The sequence below is a fragment of the Taurulus bubalis genome (genome assembly GCF_910589615.1).
Source record: "Taurulus bubalis genome assembly, chromosome: 11".
Classification (NCBI taxonomy): Eukaryota; Metazoa; Chordata; class Actinopteri; order Perciformes; family Cottidae; genus Taurulus; species Taurulus bubalis.
In genome coordinates, this window is record NC_136599.1 from 3,625,578 (window position 1) to 3,646,945 (window position 21,368).

The 21,368-nt window shown below is 44.6% G+C and overlaps 1 protein-coding gene across 1 annotated transcript in view; it reads left to right on the forward strand.

Annotated features, from left to right (window-relative positions):
* nkain4 (sodium/potassium transporting ATPase interacting 4) overlaps positions 1–21,368 on the forward strand; it is a gene marked incomplete at both ends in the record, with an annotated part of 50,365 nt that overhangs the window by 7,721 nt on the left and 21,276 nt on the right. Inside the window, 3 exons of the mRNA XM_079226680.1 lie at positions 12,052–12,189; positions 13,072–13,152; positions 20,190–20,390. Of these exons, the coding sequence (XP_079082806.1) occupies positions 12,052–12,189; positions 13,072–13,152; positions 20,190–20,390 (420 nt within the window). The remainder of the gene's footprint in view (positions 1–12,051; positions 12,190–13,071; positions 13,153–20,189; positions 20,391–21,368) is intronic.

The window sequence follows — 21,368 nt, forward strand, 5'->3', positions numbered from 1 at the left end:
GAACGTTCCTGCTGTAACGTGTCGCCTTTGTTAAAACAACAACGGGGCTTTGTTTGATATCTCTCCTTCTCTTTTACATCTTCTCCCGCCCCATCGCTGGGAGTGTGTTTGAATTATTGATCACCGGCTGATTTATCAGCGGGGCCAGAGACTCTGGAGGTTCAGGGGGGGATGCAGATCGAAAGGTGGAGGGAAGGAGAGAGAGAGAGAGAGAGAGAGAGAGAGAGAGAGAGAGAGAGAGAGAGAGAGAGAGAGAGAGAGAGAGGAGGACGACGACGACCTCTCACTCTGGGCCAATTATGAGCGTGACCCTAGAGACCCGGAATCTCTATGTTTGGCTTTTCCTTTTCCCCACTCTTTCATGTTCTCTCCGTCTCTTTCCTCTCCGGTGTGCCGTTACCACGGAGACCTTTATGGAGACAATAAGATGCTGAAGAGGCTGCAGGAGATAAACAACAACAACGACAACGACAACAACCTGTCAACCGGAGACGTGGGAGTGTTGGATGCAGATTCCAGATACCTCGACTTTAACCTTATCCGAATGGTTAATATACCCGTACTAAATATTGATTATCTCCTCAACCACAAGGCCTATTTGAATAACTTAAAAAGGTATAATATACAGAAAACCCTTGGGAACATAGATAATAAGTTCATGTATGTGTCACTGGTATATTGGCTTATGATAGTGCACAGAAAAGTAAAAATAATATGTATATTTTGCAAAAAATAATAATTAAAAGTTGTATTTTCTTATCGTAACTATATTTTCTATATTTGAATTTAATATATAACATGGCCCTATATGTTAAGAGCATCTTTGCAAAGTTTGGCATTGATTGAGTGAAGTTAAGTATTTTCTTTGTCTCTAAAAATGTGCTTACTTCATACTCCCGTGTGACTTTGCTCATTGAAGCGGCCATCTTTTATGCTAATTGCTAAGAGGTGACGACTCTCTCGCGTTGGGCTTCTTTATTTTTCGACCTTCCCCCGGAGTCGGGAGTCGCTGCCCTCGCTGTTGGTTTGTAATAATGTGTGTGTGTTCTTGGAAAAGCCGTCTCCTGCGTGTCCCTGGTGGCCTTTTCTTTTCCTTTTTTACAACTGTTCTCCATTTTTTAATGTCTTCAATTTAACAGACCATTAATTATGTGGTTATAGTGAAAACCTTGGGCTGCCAAACACACGTGCATGTGTGTGTGTGTGTGTGTGTGTGTGTGTGTGTGTGTGTGTGTGTGTGTGTACTCATCCGTGCAGAGGACTGTGTGTGTTCCGCATCAGTGACGCTGCAATATTAAGCTATAATGGAGATAAAACTAGAACTATTTGCGAGCCCATTTCTCTCTTTCCATTCCAGCGGTTCCAGCGGTGTCATTTGTTATAGTGCGGCATCGAAAATAAATTGCTTTGGGAGCGCCACAGCTGGGACGAGTATCCCGACTCATCGCATTCAGTCTCACGTCCGCAAAGCGTATTCGTCTCACTCAAAAACCCCACACACTGATTCTTAATTTCTTCTATTTTTTTTGGGCCTTGTTTTACAAGCGGCTGATGACTCGCCGGATGTTTTCGCTCTAATTGTTGCCGAGCGATCAGGCGGTCGGACAGCAGGGACGTTCGCTTCCTCGATGATGGATCGGGAGTGATGGCGTAATGATGAAAAGAGCAACATTACCGACTCAATTATGGAGAGCGGAGCCGGAGGGTGCAAACCGCTGACAGCTGTTTGCCTTCGCTGCTGTAGTCGTGATGAGAATCTTTCTTCTGTCGCTGTGAAATCCCCTACTTGTTAATTGGGGCGAAACCTGGACAGTTTTTTTTTTGTTTTGTTAGATCTGGGACACGGGGAGGCGGACGGGGAGCGAGGATTGGCTCGTTTAAGCCGCTCTCGTTTCCGTCACTTTCCCCTCTACCCTATCCATTGTTGGCGTGTTTTGGGTTTTATCCACGGCTGTATGCTTGTCTCGCTTTTTCTCTTTTTTTCGTCATCCCCTCGGAGAAATCAAAGGATCTGTGTGTGTGTGTGTGTGTGTATGTGTGTGTTTTGGTTCTGCTGTCTCATCCCTCATTTTCCAAAATGACGCCCACACAACAAACAAGGAAATTTGGAGCCACAAGAAATGGAGACAAAAACCTCACAAGTGACATTAATCCCTTTGGGTTGAGGCTAAAAAAAAAAAAATCACACAACCGCCACCAGCGCCGCCGCCGCATTCTTCCACTCGGTTGATGCGGCAAAATCTAAATTAGCCTCTGATAATCCCGACGTTGCCGCCACCTTTGCAGATAAACTTAAAAGTGATGCCGGCTGGCGGCGGAGTGGAGAGCGAGCGAGCGAGATAAGCGCTTCACAAGAGATACCGGCCGCGAGAGCAAAGGGATGTTTGCCGTCGCCGTCTCCGAATTTGGGTCACATGTCGGTGAACCCTGCTGCTGCCTCGCGCAGTCAAGACGACGGCTCGGCGGGTTTTGAGAAACTGAGCGTGAAAGCAGTTCAGACTGAAGGACTAACGGTTGAAAAGGTTCTTTTTTTCTTCTTCTAACAAAAGATTAGCTACGAGCGACACGACCAGAGAACGAGGCTTCAACGTTCGGATAACGATGGAATTCATGCTAACGCTCTTTTTATTTTACACACGCAGACTTTATCCTCTCTGATCTGTGAGCGGCTTGGCAGCTCACATTAATGTCACATACCATGCAGAATAATATCAAGAGGATTATTTAAATTCATGAACTAGAGGGTGTGTGGTTAGATGCCTTAAAAAAGTACTGACGAAAAATATAAAAAGCCGCCTTCTGCAGCGCTGTCTCGACCCCTTCTTCTGTTTTGGGGGTTTCAGTCTTTTTTCACATCATGACATTTTGACATTTTGTTTTCAGTGAAGGAAAAGTGCAGGTGTTACCGATGACTCTGCTCTATAACCGTCCTGTAAGCTGTGACGGTGAACCATCACGAGGAACCGAAGCAGCAGCCGAGAGAAAAGGCCCGTGGCTTTTCATTTGAATCGATGGGATGAAAGTGAAATAATGTCATCAGACGCATGAGCATCGTTTGTATACGAGGGGCGAACTGAAAAAACACTATTTGAACTGTAACCAGTGTGCGAAATGCAGTTTGAATCATTTAAAAAGACGTTAGTGACTACTGCGTGTGATAATTAATTGTCTCGTGATTTTAGAGGTGTCGGACCACCCAGAGTCGACGCGTATTTCGCACACTGATTGAAGTTCAACGTTTATCTGAGGAAAAAATGTTAAAGCAAAAAGGTTGAAGGAACTGTTTGGAAGATGGAGGGAATTAAGCCTTTATAGCATAAAATAATGACAAATACTTGCCAGATTGTGAAAGTTACATTTCTCCTGAAAAAAGGAGCAAAATAATTTTGCCAAAAGGACATTTTCTGACATATTTATTGATTAAAAAAGACAAAAAGGACCAGGCGGACTGTCATAATTACAGATGTAAAAGGGTTAAAGGAGGTTGACTTTTAACCACGGACGAGGCGACTCTCAATCGGTCTGATCGTTGACTGTATTGAACCGACCAGAAGTCTAAAGTCCGGTCCGTAAGACGCTTATAGCTTTTTTATATCTTAAAAAGAGAGCAACGGTAACAGAGGGAACACTACGGCACGAAGAAACAAAACTGAGAAGTTTTTAAAGTAGTTTGCCGGAGTCCACAGAGAGCCCCGGTTCAAAGCACCGGCTTTCATCCGGTTTCTTTCAGCGGGAAACGGATTTGTGCGTCGTGTGTTCCCAATAGCGCTGAGAGATTAGCATGTTATTAGCACTAAGAGCTCCAGAAGTTTAACATATTTCATGTTGAATAAAGAGCTCTTTGATTCTTCGGCTCTCAATGGCCACTTTGTGAGAAACACTCGGCTGCTTTGAGCACCTCCCTCTGTGTCTGTTTAGCTACCTAAAACAAACGGTACTCAGCGGAGCACAAAGGGACCAGCTAGCTGCGTGTTGCGCCGCGCGGACCGTATTTCAAACAGCGGAGAGGAACGTAGCTTATGAAGGCACCCTACCTCTTAATCCCTGTTCAACCAGGCACCACCGAGGGCTATCTATCTATCCAAGCCTTCACAGACCCAATGAAAGCCACACACACACACACACACGCTCACACACATGCCGATATGGGCACCATTAGTTACACAAGGACCAGGCAGGCTCCGCCGCATAATGACTTTACCCGGGCGAGAGGTGAAAAATTGGATTGGGGAAAGTTTTTGAGAAGTACTTTACTGCCTGCTGGGAGTCACAGAGTAAAGACAAGCCAGGGCAAAGCATGGCACATTACAAAATAAATGTAAAAAAGCCTGACAGCCTCTGAATCATGGTGTGTATCTTTCTCCTCATTTAGATTTTGCAATAGAGCAGTTGTTTTGATGTCGCTCAGGATCGTAGTTACTGAAAGTAACACCCAGTTCTGCGAGTGTGTGTGTATGTGTGTGTGTGTGTAGCCGTCAAACAGCTTTTCCTTTTGATTAATTCAACAGCGACTGAATGTGGTGGTGGCATGTTGTGTTGATGGAATAGTGAGAGAGGCGGTCCACAATCTTTTTGGCTTGCAAGCTATATGTACTCCTCAAGTATCTTCCTACAACGATGGCAACTTGTTGGAGGATTCTTCTTTCCTACAAAAGTCGAGCAACACATGTCAAATTCTGCGTATTAAATGCAAACGATCTTTTCAAAATGAACTTCCGTCCTCACAGGACAACACAGCAACAATTGAACTGAAACCATGCAACAGACGATGATTTCTGCTGCACTGCCCCCTGCTGGTTGGGAGAATATCGGTTTTCCTCGAGGAGAAACCTGCATGAAGGTGTTCATCCCGATTTCTATTTCAGCTCACGTCCGTGTGGAAAGCATAACAGGTCCAACATGTTTGACCCAAAATGAAAATAATTACGTAATATGTTTCAAAGACTAATTTCTAAAAATAATAGAAAGTGTTCAAACACCTTCAATACACACTTTGTTGTAGCAAACTGGTAGATGGATATAGAGATAATCATTTTCTAACCACTTTAATGTCAAATAAAAAATATATAACTGTTATTTAAAGCTAGTGTTGCGTAACCTAAAAACCCAGCCCAACTCTTTTCCAATGAAAGCAGCAAACAGCTCCAAAAGCTGCGAATTATAGCAGTCCTTTTTTTCCGTCTGAGCATTTTATACATTTTTTCTGCTAATACACTAAAAAACATTTGAAGACGATTACCAACCCTGCCTCCATTAGCATAAATCTTTTACATTGGCCACTAAAAAGGCTCCTTAGATGTTTGCTTGTCGTGATCAGAGCTGATACCGATTACGCTCTGACCCCTTCAGGTCCACTCACGTATGAGACCCGAGAGCCATGGCAGTAAAACCAGACCCCGAGTGACCCGGTTAGAGTGTAATTGAGTTTAACTTCGACCCCGTCTGACTCTGATCTCAGGTCAGGTCTCTGCTCGAAGGGCACGCGAACCCATGAAGACCTTTTTCTACAGATTGACACCAATTCATCCCAAGTAGATCCCCTTCTCCTCTTTGCTTTACCTCAGATCCTTTTTAGAACCACAGAGAGGCGGATTTCTCAAGAAAAACATGCAAAGAAGGAAGTCAAAAGATTTTTTTTGGTGCGAAAAAATGTGTTTTTTTAGATTTTCTATCCTGTTAACCATCTGTGCCGACTCCCTCAGACTTGTGCTGCGTTCCCCTCCCCGGGGGGTAGGGATCTTCAACAGCCAGATTTGGAACCGCTGATTTACAGAGCTGCACACTCAGAGAAGTGGAGTTACTGCTCAGTCATTTACATACCCGCGAGGGAAATCAGAACAACCGTTCTATGTCAAACCTGCATGGAGAGGAAGACAGTGAAAGAGCTGGCTGGCTTTTTATAAGGTGCCATGTTTTGCTCTCGGCCTCATTGGCTAATGAGTAAAGTAAAAACTACACATTACTCAGTCTATTAAGATAAAGAACACACCCAGGAGAAAACATGTCAATCCCTCACATCTCCTCCTCAATGTCTTTCATTGTCTTTGTGAGTCACAGTTATACGTTTGAACATAGAGGAGACTGACTCATGCAGCCCAAAGTCACACTGAACGCGCACACACACACACACACACACACACACACACCACAGATCCTGATGACACGTTCAGTAGCGTGTCATCAGAGGACATTTCACACACAGATGTGCAGAAAACACGGATGTGATTTACGGTTCCTGGAGGCTACGGTGGAGAGCTGTGAACACGAGAGGGTCACCGGTCACCTCCATCCTTTCAGCACCGTGCGCTGCTTTTACACCAAGTCCTCCCGTTCCCATTGGCCGGTGTGTTTAGGCCGCATGGGATGCCGAGAAACACACCGAGCCCTGCAGCGGAAAGAGAAAAAGATGAGACAGAATAAAACAGATGTCAGCGCTCGTCACCGATCAGACCAGAAGACGCCCGCGGGGAGAAAGAAGAACCTTTAGTCTACCACGTAGCATTGTTAGCATCGGGGGCACTAAAGTTTGCAAGGTGACGTCACACAAATTGGTCATTTATTTAATAGACGCTCACTCACAAACCTGTAGCAGCTGGGTTTTAATTTTTCCCGTCCATCAATTTAAACAACAATAAAACAATTCTGGAATAGTTTTTTAGTCAGGAGGCATCAACCGATGACGTTGAGCAGAACGTAAATATGTAGCCGTCACCCTAACCCCTAATCATATGTATTGTTTGAGTTGAGTTTAGATTTTGTACATGGGGATTATATATTATTGTAGCCCTGATTTCTATGTTTAATTAGATACCTAACATGTTTTTTTTTTTATTTATACCATGTTTTTTTCTTGATTTGTACCTTGTGACCTGCTATAAAAGGGTCCCCATTTTTGGGCTCAAAGAGTTAAAACAGCAGCGTAGACCACATACACTCCTATCTTTTTTCACCCTTTTACAATAAAAGCCCTTTCGCTAAAAGGAGGCTTAGTCTACGTAGCCGTTTACCTCGGACAGCCTGCCAGACGCCGCTCTGGGTCGACAGCACACTGCTCGTTATTTCTCCATCTGTGTGAATCAATTCAAATCTTTTCTTAAAAAAGTGCTGCAACATGTCACAAATCCAGTGGTGGGCCGTCAGGGCCAGCTAAGCCTTCTCTGCTTGACTAAACAGTATCACAAAGTTATATATATTTTATAATGTAATAGTTTTTCACACATTTTTTTAAGGAGAGCTTTCATCCAATCAGATTTCACCTCTATGTCTCTATGGAAGCTTGTTCTCTGGAGTGTGCAGCGTTTTAGTGCCGCAGTTTTGTTGGATTGTTTTATCATGTTTCGTTATAACTAAATGTGACTGGTTCTTGTTGATGTGAACTGCATGCATTGTCCGTTAATGACGCAGCATCCTGTCATGTGCATATTTATGTGAACTATATCAGACAGCACAGAAGGCCCAGGTAGAAAATCCACGGCCCACCACTGCACAAATCGGCATCGTGTGAATAGTTTTTTAATAATCCGCATCCATAAAGGCCTTTTTCGACGCCTAGTCAGAAGTGCCTCCTGCTCTCCGGCGCCTCACTAACTTGTGACAACGCGGTTTACTTTATTCATCGTCAACAACTGTCAAACCCACATGTTTGGCTCCCAGTCGGATGCCTCGGCTTAGCCAAACGGTTTCTCATCCACTTATCTCGAGCACACATGCACATCGTAATTGCTCCAATATAATGAGGATCAAACGTGTTCTCCCTCTCCGACACTCCGCTCTCTCTGATCCTCTTATCACTCTTTTTTAAACGTGTGGCTCACTTCCCTCTCCGTCTCCTTCACGGCAAGTTAAAGAAGGTGGTGATGATTGAAATGTTTTTTTGGAGGGGGGACTTTGATGTTCTCAGTTTTGAGAAAAGGAGGGATTACAGAGTGTCCACTTGCTGCTTGGCCACTAGAAACTGAGAAGATGTACGCCGGCTGAGGCCCATGAACCTCGTTGGTAATCTGGTGTCACGTGGCCCCGAAAGTGGGAATAATTGATGGCTTTCGGGGAGCTGGAAACGGAGGGATGAGCATGTGAAAGGAGAGAGAGAGGAGGATGGGTGGCGAACAAACAAAGGGTGGGCAGCAGAGGAGGCGAGAGAGGGGCTTCTTGCATCCTGCTGTCGCAGCCGCCCCCTAATTGCTCAGTATTTATGGTGGGAGGAGTGGTATGTGTGGGCAACATGCCTCTCCGCATATACACACACCCAAAACCAAAATACACACTAAGAGATTCGCTCGCCCTGCAGGGAGTCATTTGCGCTCGCGGGAGGCTTTTACGGGCCGCTGCGTAGCCGGCTCTCTCTTCCTGGAAGAGCGTCGGTATCTTTTGATCAAATTGGACCCCACTCTCCAGTAACCGGCTTCCTATGAATTGTGGGCTAATTGTGCCGTGTGGGTTTGTGTGAGTGTGTGTTAGTGTGAGTGTGTGTTAGTGTGAGTGTGTGTGTCCGGGTGGGCAGAGGCCTTTCTATTCCTGATTGATTGTTGTCATCTTGGTGGATTATTGAGTTAGCAGTGAACATGATAGGCTTACTACAGCATGCACACACACACACACACACACACGCACACACACACAGCCCTTCATGCCTGTACACTCCGTTAATTCAATGGCTGGTGGAAATATTTCAGGGTCCGTGTGTGTAAAAGTGTGTGTGTGTGTAAAAGTGTGTGTGTGTGTATGTGTGTGTGTGTGTGTGTGTGTGTGTGTTTGAATAATAGTGAGTGTCAGACAAAAAGAGGGAAGAAGACAAAAGATATTTCACAATTAACATAAATACTTCACTGACTTTGTTGAATTGGAAAAGAAGAAAATATAAGATAGCTGTCTGTTGGTCAGTACTTCATATTGTGTATAAATGTAGGTGTATAGACCAAACGCATGTCTATAGTAGAACAAGTAATGATATTTGCCAAATTCATGCCTACGCTGCGTTATTTTGTCCGTTGATGGAGCAGCTACAATGTTAGCATAGCCTAGCATCGAACTCCATTTAGAAAACAAGCATTTTAAAAGCTGTTCTTTTTTTAAGAATCAGCTGTATTCATTGTGTAGTTACTTCGGCATCCTTCTTGTCAGTTTTTACAATAAAAAAACAGCCAAATCGGTTATATTTTGGGTTCATACCGCCGCAGTGAACCAACATGACGTCATGTACCCCAACCCGTCTGTGAACACCTGCAAAGCAGCACTCAGGGTTTTTATCCCACCTTGGTGGATGAAACGTTGGTGTCTACACGGAGGTAAGCTCCTCCCCTCCGGCACCTCCGGCCAGAGTGACGCCAATAAACACAAATGACCCTAAACACAAGGTGTGAACACAGCATTAGGTTTATTTTTATTATTATTGCAATGGAAACAAAGAACAACACCGAGTACGTCCCAGATCAGACCCGAAGGCTATTGGCAGCCAAATAGAACAAAAGCTGTTTAACAGAGCCTTTGGAAATCTTATCTTTTCTTTCTCCCCCCACCCACCAGGATTACCAGAGGACATTCTGAGAGCTCAAGATGAGGAGATAAACTGCACCTTATCCTCTTTCTGATATCCCGTGGTGGGAGATACACTTGACAAATAGCTCCGTGCTCATCTTCTCTTTTGGATTTAAAAAAAACAAACAAAATACAGCTTTCGGTCTTCAGGTGGTCTGTTGGTCTGTGGTCTATTTCCTCATTTATATCATCACAACAAAATGGATTCGGATCAAGACACTTGAGTATTGGAAATATTACTCCATGAAATGCTGAGGAATTATCTCAAAACAAAGCTGATTAATAACTCCAGAAATGAAAAAAAAAAAGAAAAAAGGGGGTCAGTCCCGTTAGCTTGCCAACCAATGCATCTGCTCCTCTCTTCGTCCTCATCTTCGTCCTCGTACTCGTCTTCCTCCTCGTCTTCCTCCTGCACTGTTTTTATTGAGCGCTCAGTCTTTGACCGTGACCCAGAGCTGACCAGAAGACGTATGACTGGTTTGACTCGTTTCCCTCCAGACTCCAGAGGTCACCAGGAGGGCGGGAGCTCTGTCGCTACGTGTTAGCATGCGTCGCTATGTGTTAGCATGCGTCGCTTGGGATTTTCTCTGCATTTTTCTCTCATCTGGCCGATTTATCTGGGGGTTTTTTTTCCGGGGCCATCGTTTTTTCTTCATAATAATCTCCCCATCCATCTCAATTTTGCTTCCCGCCCATTATTCTTTTTCCCCTCCTCCATTAGCGTGAAGGCGTTATCTTCCGTTAGCTTCTTCCTCGACTCTTTGGCACAGAGGTCGCAGGTCGTTCACCGCGACCCGTTTGCGTCGCTGTTATTTGCCTCTGTGTTCGTCTTTAATTATCACTCAGCATTTTATCATCTCCACACACACACACACACACACACACACACACACACACACACACACACACACACACACACACACACACACACGCCTGTCACAATGTCTCATCGGGTTGCTGGTAACATTTCCATTACATTAGGAGGAGCAGCCGCCGCTGTGTGTCGAGTGTGTCTGTGTGTGTGTGTGTGTGTGTGTGTGTGTGTGTGTGTGTGTGTGTGTGTGTGTGTGTGTGTGTGTGTGTGTGTGTGTGTGTGTGTGTGTGTGTGTGTGTGTGTGTGTGAGAATGTGCTCGATGGTGCGTTCTTATCATTGCGGCAGAGACGAGATTCCTCCCTCCCTCATCCATCTTCAAGCGCTTGGCTGGAAATGACATGTCGACACACCACGAAACACATCGTCGCTTGAGACACACAAACACACACACACACACACACACACACACACACACACACACACACACACACACTGGGAATGGAAGGGAATTGTATTGCCGATGGAATTCTAGTTAAATGGTACTGTGCCCCCCTGTACCCTCGACACATACACACACAAACAAACACACAATGCCATGCTAATTGAGTTGATGCAAATAGGGACTGGGTTAACTCTGCCTCTTGCACGTGAATGTGCATGCATGCACCTTGTTTTCTGAGCACATATTTCAATAAGCGCCTCAGCGCGCTGCAGCGGTGTTATTAAGCCTCCCATAAAGTTCTCCTCGTTCCTGGAGGCCGTTGGCAGGAAGGTCGGAAAACATAGCGAGAGCTCCTCTTTAGGCCCAGCAGGAGGGCTGCGTCCATAAATCTGTCACTGCGTATGCTTTTTAAAAAAAATTTTAAACTTCCCGTCTTCACCTTCCGGCGCTCCCTCAGTCGGAGGCCGAACACTCGAGCTGTTCTCGCCCCGCGATTGTTGGTCAATCGCCGGGAGGTAAATCATTTATTCTCCGCAATAAAACTACGTGACCAAGTTGCCCGTGTGTGTGTGTGTGTGTGTAGGCTGACTCTTTTATTTATTTTACTTCTTATGCCGTGTTCACACCAAAAGAGTTGTGAATTTTCGCCACGTTTTTTCGCCTGATTTTACTCGCTCGACTTTATGTGAGTAGCCCTAATAACCCTAACCCCTAATCCTATTTATTGTTTGAGTTGTGTTTAGAGGTTGTACATCGCGATTATATATTAGTGTAGCCCTGATTTTTATGTTTAATTTGATACCTAACATGTTGGTTTTTTTTGGAAGGGGGGGGGATTTATACCATGATTTTTTTCTTGATTTTCCTGATATAAAAGGGTCCCCCGATTGGGAGACCCTAGGGCTTAACAGGTTAATTCACTTTTCCGCTTTTTTTACTAAAATTTTCCGCAACCATTCGCATCTGTGCATTGACTTAACATGTAATCTACTCGCACGAATATTTCGCAACTCTTTTGGTGTGAACACGGCATCAGGGCTGCACCGTGTAGCTTTGTAGCGCTTGTCTTAGTTTGGGCGGCTGTGGCTCACGGTAGAGCGGCCATCCTCCGACCGAAAGGTTCAAGGTTCGATTCCTGGTCTCTCCATAGCTTGCATGTTGAAGACATTGAACCAGTTGCTCCCTGGAAGGTTAAATGCAGAGACTAAATGTCATTTATGTAATAATGCAATAACTCTCTCCCTCTCTCTCTCCCTCCAGGTGTTGGCTTTAGAGAGACAGGTCTTTGACTTCCTGGGTTACCAGTGGGCCCCGATCCTCGCCAACTTCTTCCACATCATCCTGGTCATCCTCGGCCTCTTCGGCACCATCCAGTACCGGCCGCGCTACATCGTGGTGGTGAGAGCTCGTCACATCATCATCATCATCCTCGTCTTCATCCCTCTGCCCCCGTGTCGCTCCTCTTCGCATCGCTTCTCATTAGATTGGACGTGTTGCCTTTTTCTTCTCCTCCTTGATTGCAAAATGTTCCTCGCTCTCTTGTGCATTTTCCGACATCCTTAAATCACTCTAATCCCGAGGTAATTAGGGCTAATTAAAGGGGGTGTTGGGAAGGGGGGGGGGAGGGGCTAAGAAGCTCACCAGATTTATGGTCTGTCGGGTTTCTGGACAGAGAAGGTCATTCTTTGAAACACGTGCCGCCCGTTGTTGCTTCATCCCTTTTGTTCGGAGCCAGTGTTAATCTTCGTAAACGCGCTTTTCTTTTTTACGCACTTCATTTTTACTCCGTAACGTTCTGCATGAAATAAAAAAAAAATCTTTTTTTTGCAGCATTAGTGGAAGCACAGATGGTGAAGTCAATGAAAAAAGAGCAGAAGAAGAGGGGGAATGCAGACAGACGGGACATAAACGAGGGCTGACGGGGGTTTCATGATCCGACATGTGTGTTTTTTTATGTTTTCACCTGAAGGAGCTTCTCGCCTGACGTTCAGAGGATTTCACCACCTTTTACAGTGACGTGTCTCTGTGTCTGTCAGCAGCTGTCTGACTGTACAATCTTTCATAAACGTCGTCGTGAACTCCATTCAGCCTCGACTGTTAAATAAATGCGATGTTCCCTCGGGGGCTCAAATAAACCTGCTGAACTCACCGGCAAAAAAAAGACTTGTATGGATGTGAGGATCCGTGTGTTCGAGGGCGATGTTCGTTCATTCAGCTTTTTATTCAGTAGCTGGTCTGTTTTCTGTGCAGCTCATCCGTCTGTGTCTGTTTGCCCTGCAGTACACGGTGTGGGCCGCTCTGTGGGTGGCCTGGAACGTCTTCATCATCTGCTTCTACCTGGACGTGGGAGGCCTTTCCAAGGTGAGAATCTCTCCACAAAAGAGTCTGATTTATATCCCGTGTGTTCAAGAGTCGGGTCACTTGAAACTAGAGATTGAGACATAAACTCATGTTTACAATGTTTACTGAGCGAATAAATCAAGAGAAGTAGAGTCATTTATATAGACTTCTATACAACCAGAGGAGTCACCCCTGGTGGTCAGGAGAGAGAATGCAGCGTTAACACATGAAGCATAGACTTCTATACAAACAGAGGAGTCGCCCCCTGGTGGTCAGGAGAGAGAATGCAGCGTTAACACATGAAGCATAGACTTCCATACAACCAGAGGAGGTCGCCCCCTGGTGGTCAGGAGAGAGAATACAGTGCTAACACATGAAGCATATACTTCTATACAACCAGAGGAGTCACCCCCCCGGTGGCAGGAGAGAGAATGCAGCTTTAACACATGAAGCATGTACTTCTATACAACCAGAGGAGTCACCCCTGGTGGTGGTCAGGTGAGAGAATGCAGCATTAACACATGAAGCATAGACTTCTATACAACCAGAGGAGTCACCCCCTGATGGTCAGGTGAGAGAATGCAGCTTTAACACATGAAGCATATACTTCTATACAACTAGAGGAGTCGCCCCCCCTGGTGGCAGGAGATAGAATGCAGCTTTAACACATGAAGTATATACTTCTATACAACCAGAGGAGTCACACCCTGGTGGTCAGTAGAGAGAATGCAGCTTTAAGACATGAAGCATATACTTCTATACAACCAGAGGAGTCGACCCCTGGTGGTCAGGAGAGAGAATGCTTTAAGACACTTCAGCTTCACTCGGCAGAACCGATGTTTGCCACCTAAATGAAACGCTGGTATTCATTGGAGATAAGCTCCTCCTCCTCTCCGGCGCGTCTAGCTAGAGACGCCAAAGAACACTTTTTGATCCCGGGTGTAAAGCGTGTATATATATATATATATATATATATATATATATATATATATATATATATATATATATATATATATATATATATATTGAAGGGATTGGAATCTCCTCTCCAGGATATTCCTCGGGTGTTCAAGAATTGACAGTACAGGTTATATTACAATCAAGATTATTTATTTAAGCCATTATTACACACATACATGAAATGCATACCTAATACAAGGCCTTGGACTCAGCTCCCCTGATGGTCTGCTCTGCATACAGTCTGCACACAGTCAGCACACCCCCAGAATGAGAGTGGGCCTCGTTCTCTAAGAACAATGGATATTTATGCCATTTCTGTGAGACACCTCCTTATCTGACTTTCATATTTGTCTCAGTCTTAGTAGCGAAAAAGGGAGCTGAGTCCGTCTGTAATTCAGACATCTAAAGGTCACAAGGGTGAGCCACACTGAGCACAAAGGCGGAACCTCCCACACACGACAGGAGCCAGACAACCGTCCCTATGCCAGACCGATAACGGCCAAAAGCAAGCTTTATGTGTTAATATGCGGTAGCAAGGGCATATAAGGCCACAGCGGCCTCTTTCTAATCTGTTTAGCCAAGGTCAACAGCGACTGAGAACTCGACCAGTTGTGGCTTCTCAGCTTCGAGACATTCAATTCTCTTATATATTCTCTTCTCATTCAATTCTCTTATATATATATATATATATATATATATATATATATATATATATATATATATATATATATACATGCCCTGGTGTGAAAAACACATGCAGCCCAAATACACACAATTACAATGTAATGAATGCGTAACAGCCATCTAGAATGAATCCTACACCAAACTATAAATTACTCCCTAACCTTTAGGAATCTGCAACACACACACACACACACACACACACACACACACACACACACACACACACACACACACACACACACACAACAGAGATGTTTAAATGTGGCCCCGGCGCTCATTTTTTAAAAATACTTTGCGTGCTTCATCTCTGCTGACCGTCGCCTCCCCGCTGAGTCTCAAGTGGAAGCTCACGACTTAACAGGTAAATAATCTGGAAGAGGAAAAACAAAAAACACCCCTCCCCGGCCACCACACACACACACACACACACACACACACACACACACACACACACACACACACACACACACACACACACACACACACACACTCTTGTAAATCTTTGTGGGCTCCCCTGTGGTTCCTGAGTGCAGCTCGGATGCGTATTCATCCAGACAAAGAGAAGTGTTTGGGTGGTCACCTCTCCACCTGTAAACGAATGTGCCCTCCCTCCTCCTGACATCTTGTCTCCTCACTGCTCCTTTGATCTGTATTTTTTGTAATTTATTCTGCATATTTTGCAAGTTTCATCTCTCTCTCTCTCTCCTCCACCCCTCCCCCTCTCCTCTTCTGGCTTCTGATGGGTATCTTGCCCGATTGCCGGCCTGACCATTGAGAATAATGAATTCACGTCGACAACGTTCATCTCACACCGGTTCACGCGGCCAGAATGAATCTCAGAAACACCTTTTCCCCCCAAGCTCTGGAGACTCTGCCATTGTGTGATAGACCACGGCTCTGTCAAGTGTGTCCGTCTCTCCCTGTGTGTGTGTGTGTGTGTGTGTGTTGGTGGCGTGTTGAATAATGAGGCTTGTAGGGGCCAGCTGCTTGGGGCCGAGGCTGGGCATTAACCCGACAGATGGAGCCAGCCTGGGCTCCCAGCTCTGCATATGGTGGCCAGGAGGAGAGACGGCTAATGGAGCGTACACACACACACACACACACACACAAACACACACACAAACACACAGCACATTCAACGCATGCACGACTGAACTTGGCACACAGCTTCCTGAGAGGTCCCCAACATATTTGATCACAAAATCGAGTCAGCTAATTCTGTTCGGCTAGCCTTGACCGATGTTGACGGGGCTGTTCTGGAAGGTGTGTGTGTGTGTGTGTGTGTGTGTGTGTGTGTGTGTGTGTGTGCCACATGCTCTATCACCTCCTATTGATCCCTTAGCCCCTCCCCCACGGTGCAGACAGACTGACAGACAGAGCCCTGCTTCTCTACACACCTCTGTGTTAAAGACACTGCAGGTGAACCGGGTACAATAACATGTCCCATGAAACAAGGTGATTACTGACAGAAAGACAGTTAGTATTTGGATTGCAAGCTTTCTCAAATTGTGCGTTTAAATACACAAATGAGGGGTTTTGTTATCAAAAAATTGCTGATTTTCATACATTTCCAAATCAGAAATCTGACCATTGACCGTTTCATGTTGGTGAAATATTCAACAACATGAAACTGGAGGTTGCCGCCTGATGAACACAATATTCAAAGTGGTGCTTTTACATGATTCTTTGTGGAGAAACAGGCCATTTTACAGGCTGTCGATTAAATTAACTATACAATAAATTAACTTATTAGTCGTTAAACTTGTTTGAGCCTTAGTCGACTGAGGATTTCTTTAGACGAGGATGGTCCGAATATTTATGTTTGTCAGACCGCTTTTTGAATGCAAAAAACTACATAAAACGGTGACATGAACAATAGTTATCTTCACATATAAATGAAGTTTTTGGAGTGGTTCCAGTAATAGCATTGACTTTTGTTAAAGCAAATACTTTGAGCAGCATCAGTGGACTAACCTTGAATCTATGATATGGAGGGATTGATTTGTGCTTTTGGGTGCGAGGGAGCAGAACAATAACACTCTTGACAATAAGTTGCCAAAAGCCTCGATATCGACTGGTGACGTGCTGCAGAGTACTCCGGCTCGGACAGAGATGGTTTCCCTGGCTCGCGGGCCCAATCAATGGCATCTGTCAAGTCATTAGTCTTCACAAACCTACCTATTGACCTCCAGCCGCCCTTGTTTTTGCGGCGGCGCGAGCGAACGTCCGCATGACAGAGATGGAAGATAGAGACGGAGGGGTGAGGATGAGAAATCAACGTGAAGACGGAGAGTGAAGCCTTACCTCTGGTGGCGATACCAGCGTGTTGCCGATGTGTTGACGGGGGTTGATAGGAATCAGAGATGTTTCCTGACAGTGCTCGGCCCTGTTAATAATGCATGTCTTGTCACCGGGGGGCAGACACGGGGTTAGATGGCTGCATTGGGGTATTGATTGGTGCGAGCGTCTGTATGCGTGGGCTCATGTGGCTGTGGGCAGATTGAACATCGCCATGTGCACAAGAGCTTGTTATGTATTAAAAGGCTGGATCTGAGAGTGGCACTGATATGGGGTTCAGCTAAAGAAGTTATGAAATTTTGCCCTAGAAAGTTTGTTCGAACATTTCTCTTGGGCTTTAGGCATCAATCTTCAGTTAAAACCAGGCGGCAACCTCCAGTTCTGATAAAGGGAAGCCAATAAAAAAATGTCTTCAACCTTAAATCAGGAGGTGACTCCTCTGGTTGTATAGAAGACTATGATTCATGTGTTAAAGCTGCATTCTCTCTCCTGACCACCAGGGGGCGACCTCCTCTGGTTGTATAGAAGTCTATGCTTCATGTGTTAAAGCTGCATTCTCTCTACTGACCAGCAGGGTGTGACTCCTCTGGTTGTATAGAAGTCTATGCTTCATGTGTTAAAGCTGCATTCTCTCTCCTGGCCACCAGGGTGCGACTCCTCTGGTTGTATAGAAGTATATGCTTCATGTGTTAAAGCTGAATTCTCTCTCCTGACCTCCTCTGTTGTATAGAAGTATATGCTTCATGTGTTAAATCTGCATTCTCTCTCCTGACCACCAGGGGGCGACTCCTCTGGTTGTATAGAAGTCTATATAAATGACTCTACTTCTCTTGATGTATTCCCTCAGTAAACATTGTAAACATGAGTTTATGTCTCAATCTCTAGTTTCAAGTCTTCTTCAATACAGCATGATGTTCATTTAGTAAATTATGGTCATTTAGAGTCATTTAGAGACCATAAAGCAGGGGATGATTTAGGGGCAGGGCTACAAGGTGATTGACAGGTCTCCATCAGAGTCCAATCTAAATACTGTCCCTTCCGTTGCTGAACTCAAGGCTTCACAACCGCAGTCCTTAAACCAATGAGTTACGCCACGACGACTACCTCCACTTCTCTTATGCAGTCTGTGAGTCGAACTATTAAAAGACTGGTTCCTCCCAATTATGAGAAATAAAATCTATTACATACCTCCACTGGTGGCTCGCCATGCAGATATTTTTAGTTTTATTCGCCCTGGTTTTTCAGTCTCTCTACCACAATACAGTTGAGGAGGATAGACTGAAGAGAAATACCCAACAGCTAAATGTCTTTCCTGAAACAATGTCCCCGTTACTCGGAACCACAGAACACACTGTCGACAGTTTTCAGAGGGCTTATTTATTCACTCGGAAAGGAGTCCTAAAGAAAACTGTTGACTGTGACGTCTGAGGATTAGGAACCGGCACATTGAGTAAGGGAAAGACACATCGCTGCTTGGACTTAAATGTCATTTTTTAAACCTTAAAGCACAACAACTACAATTCCTTTCAGCTCAGTTGCATGGGGGCGAGCGCACTTTAAAAACCAGCCTATTTTTAGGCCTGTGCTCAAAAATGTCATACCCAAACTAAAAAGGGTGTATCTCTGCAACCACTAGGGCTGTTTGAAAAATTCGGGTGTAATAATAAAAGGTACACATGTGAGATTTTGTTCAGATGTGTAAATATCAGTCTATATGTTACTGGTTAAGAGTAAATGAAGATGACACACAGAAAAAAAAATCATTTTCAGGATAATTATTTCTTTGAAATGATGCAGCTGTAAGGTCCAACTCTAACCCAAATCATAGCTCAATATGTGAACATTCTCTAACCCAAATCATACACAATATGTGAACATTCTCTAACCCAAATCATAGCTCAATGTGTGAACATTCTCTAACCCAAATCATAGCTCAATGTGTGAACATTCTCTAACCGAAATCATACACAATGTGTGAACATTCTCTAACCCAAATCATAGCTCAATATGTGAACATTCTCTAACCCAAATCATACACAATGTGTGAACATTCTCTAACCCAAATCATAGCTCAATGTGTGAACATTCTCTAACCCAAATCATAGCTCAATGTGTGAACATTCTCTAACCCAAATCATAGCTCAATGTGTGAACATTCTCTAACCCAAATCATACACAATGTGTGAACATTCTCTAACCCAAATCATAGCTCAATATGTGAACATTCTCTAACCCAAATCATAGCTCAATATGTGAACATTCTCTAACCCAAATCATAGCTCAATGTGTGAACATTCTCTAACCCAAATCATAGCTCAATGTGTGAACATTCTCTAACCCAAATCATAACACAATATGTGAACATTCTCTCTGCAAAGGTTGACTTTGATAAAGTGAAGCAGAACAAAGTTAGAGAGTGTTTAGAACAGAGAACATTCAGACGAGGTCTTCAACATTTGCATTGGGGCACATTCATGACATTTGAATTTTCTCATGTACCAAACCATATATTTCACTTGTATATTACTTATGGTGTTCAATGCATCCAAATACAGCAGTTTTGGGCATTTTTTTCATAAAACAAGCTATGATTTACAGTTTTATATAACAATCGCTCAAACTGCCCGCCCTTAGGGGGGGATTGGTTTTGAATTAAAGACGGCGGAGCCTCTAGGAGCGAAGGTCTATATTTCCGGGATTCTGGTATCACCAGCGGATAAATCAGGGCCGAGACTTCCTTTACCGTCCGATACGCACATTGAGATGCGAGGCTGAAGTTGAGGTGACGACAGGATTCAGTTTACGAGCTAATTATGAACCAATTAAAAAAGCTACACCATCGTCAAATGTTTGTCTCTCCACACAGACACTCTACACGGACTACAAACAGGAAGCAGAACCAGAATCTTCTCCTTTTAGCCTCCAAATACTGCATATGAATGCAGAATCTGTTTGTGCATGAAGCATTATGTTTTATGTATTGTTGATTATGATTTAGTGTCTAATTAAAGATAAACCCTCTACCCCTCGCCCTGGTTTTCATCTCATGAAGAATAAATGTAATAAGTAATAAGTAATGAATAGAGGCCGAGGTAACAAAGTCGCTCTCCTTCCAGGACAGCGACCTGCTGACGTTCAACATCTCCGCCCATCACTCGTGGTGGAGCGAGCACGGGCCGGGCTGCGTGAGGAGGGAGATGCCGGAGGCCCCGGGGGTCCGCACCACGGAGAGCCACTCCTACATCACCGTCATGGGCTGCCTCATGGACTACCAGTACATCGAGGTCGTGCACAGCGGCACGCAGATCCTCCTCGCCGTGAGTACACAGGCTCCTTCGTCGTCATTATTCACATTCATGTTACGGGAACTCATTATGTCACGCACTTGACCTCGCTGGCGTGAAAACAGGGTGATGGAAAGGAAGGTGATGGCTTGTTTTCCCTTGGAGCCCTTTCTCCTCTATGTGCTTCCACGGCGGCCTGTTATTTCTTGTCTAAGCTCCGCCTCCCTCTTCCTCTGCTCCGGTCACAGAATGAAAAATTGATCTGTTGTTTTTTCTGGCGGAGGCTCCGACCTGCCAGCTGCTAACAGGTTACTCAAACACTGGAAGGACTGTTATTGTCCTCTTTACACAGCACTTTATGCGCACATCCTGCCAGCGTGCACACACACACACACACACACACACACACACACACACACACACACACACACACACATGTATGACTGACTAACCCACAGGTTGGACGGAGTCCAGGACGTTTTTTGGTTGCCAGCACAGACATGCACACTGCACACATTTACTCACAGTACTCTGGCTCCATTGCAATAACACGTCCAGAGCTAATGCACTGCAATGGGGTTCAGGCTTCCCTCTATTATAATAATAATATCACGTGATATAATCATGGTGAAGTGGTGACATTCTGGACAGACGTGGATGTAAACTGTAACTTGACGGGTTGACGGAGGCATACAACTGCCTGGCGATAAATATATGCATTAATGTTCAATAATAATAAGGAATTTCCCTTGTCAGTGTAGTCTCTCTCTCTCTCTCTCTCTCTCTCTGTCCTCCCATGTCTTCTCTTTGTTCTTTCGCTGTGAAGTAAAACAATATAGTGTGAGCAAAACTTCTCCGGTGAGATGGAGGAGGACAAGTAAGAGAGGAGGAGGAGGAGGAGGAGGAGGAGGAGGAGGAGAAGAGAAGAAGAAGAAGAGAAGAAAAAGAAGAAAAAGAAGAGACTAAGAAGAAGAGACGAAGAAGAAGAAGAGACAAAGAATAGAAGAAGAA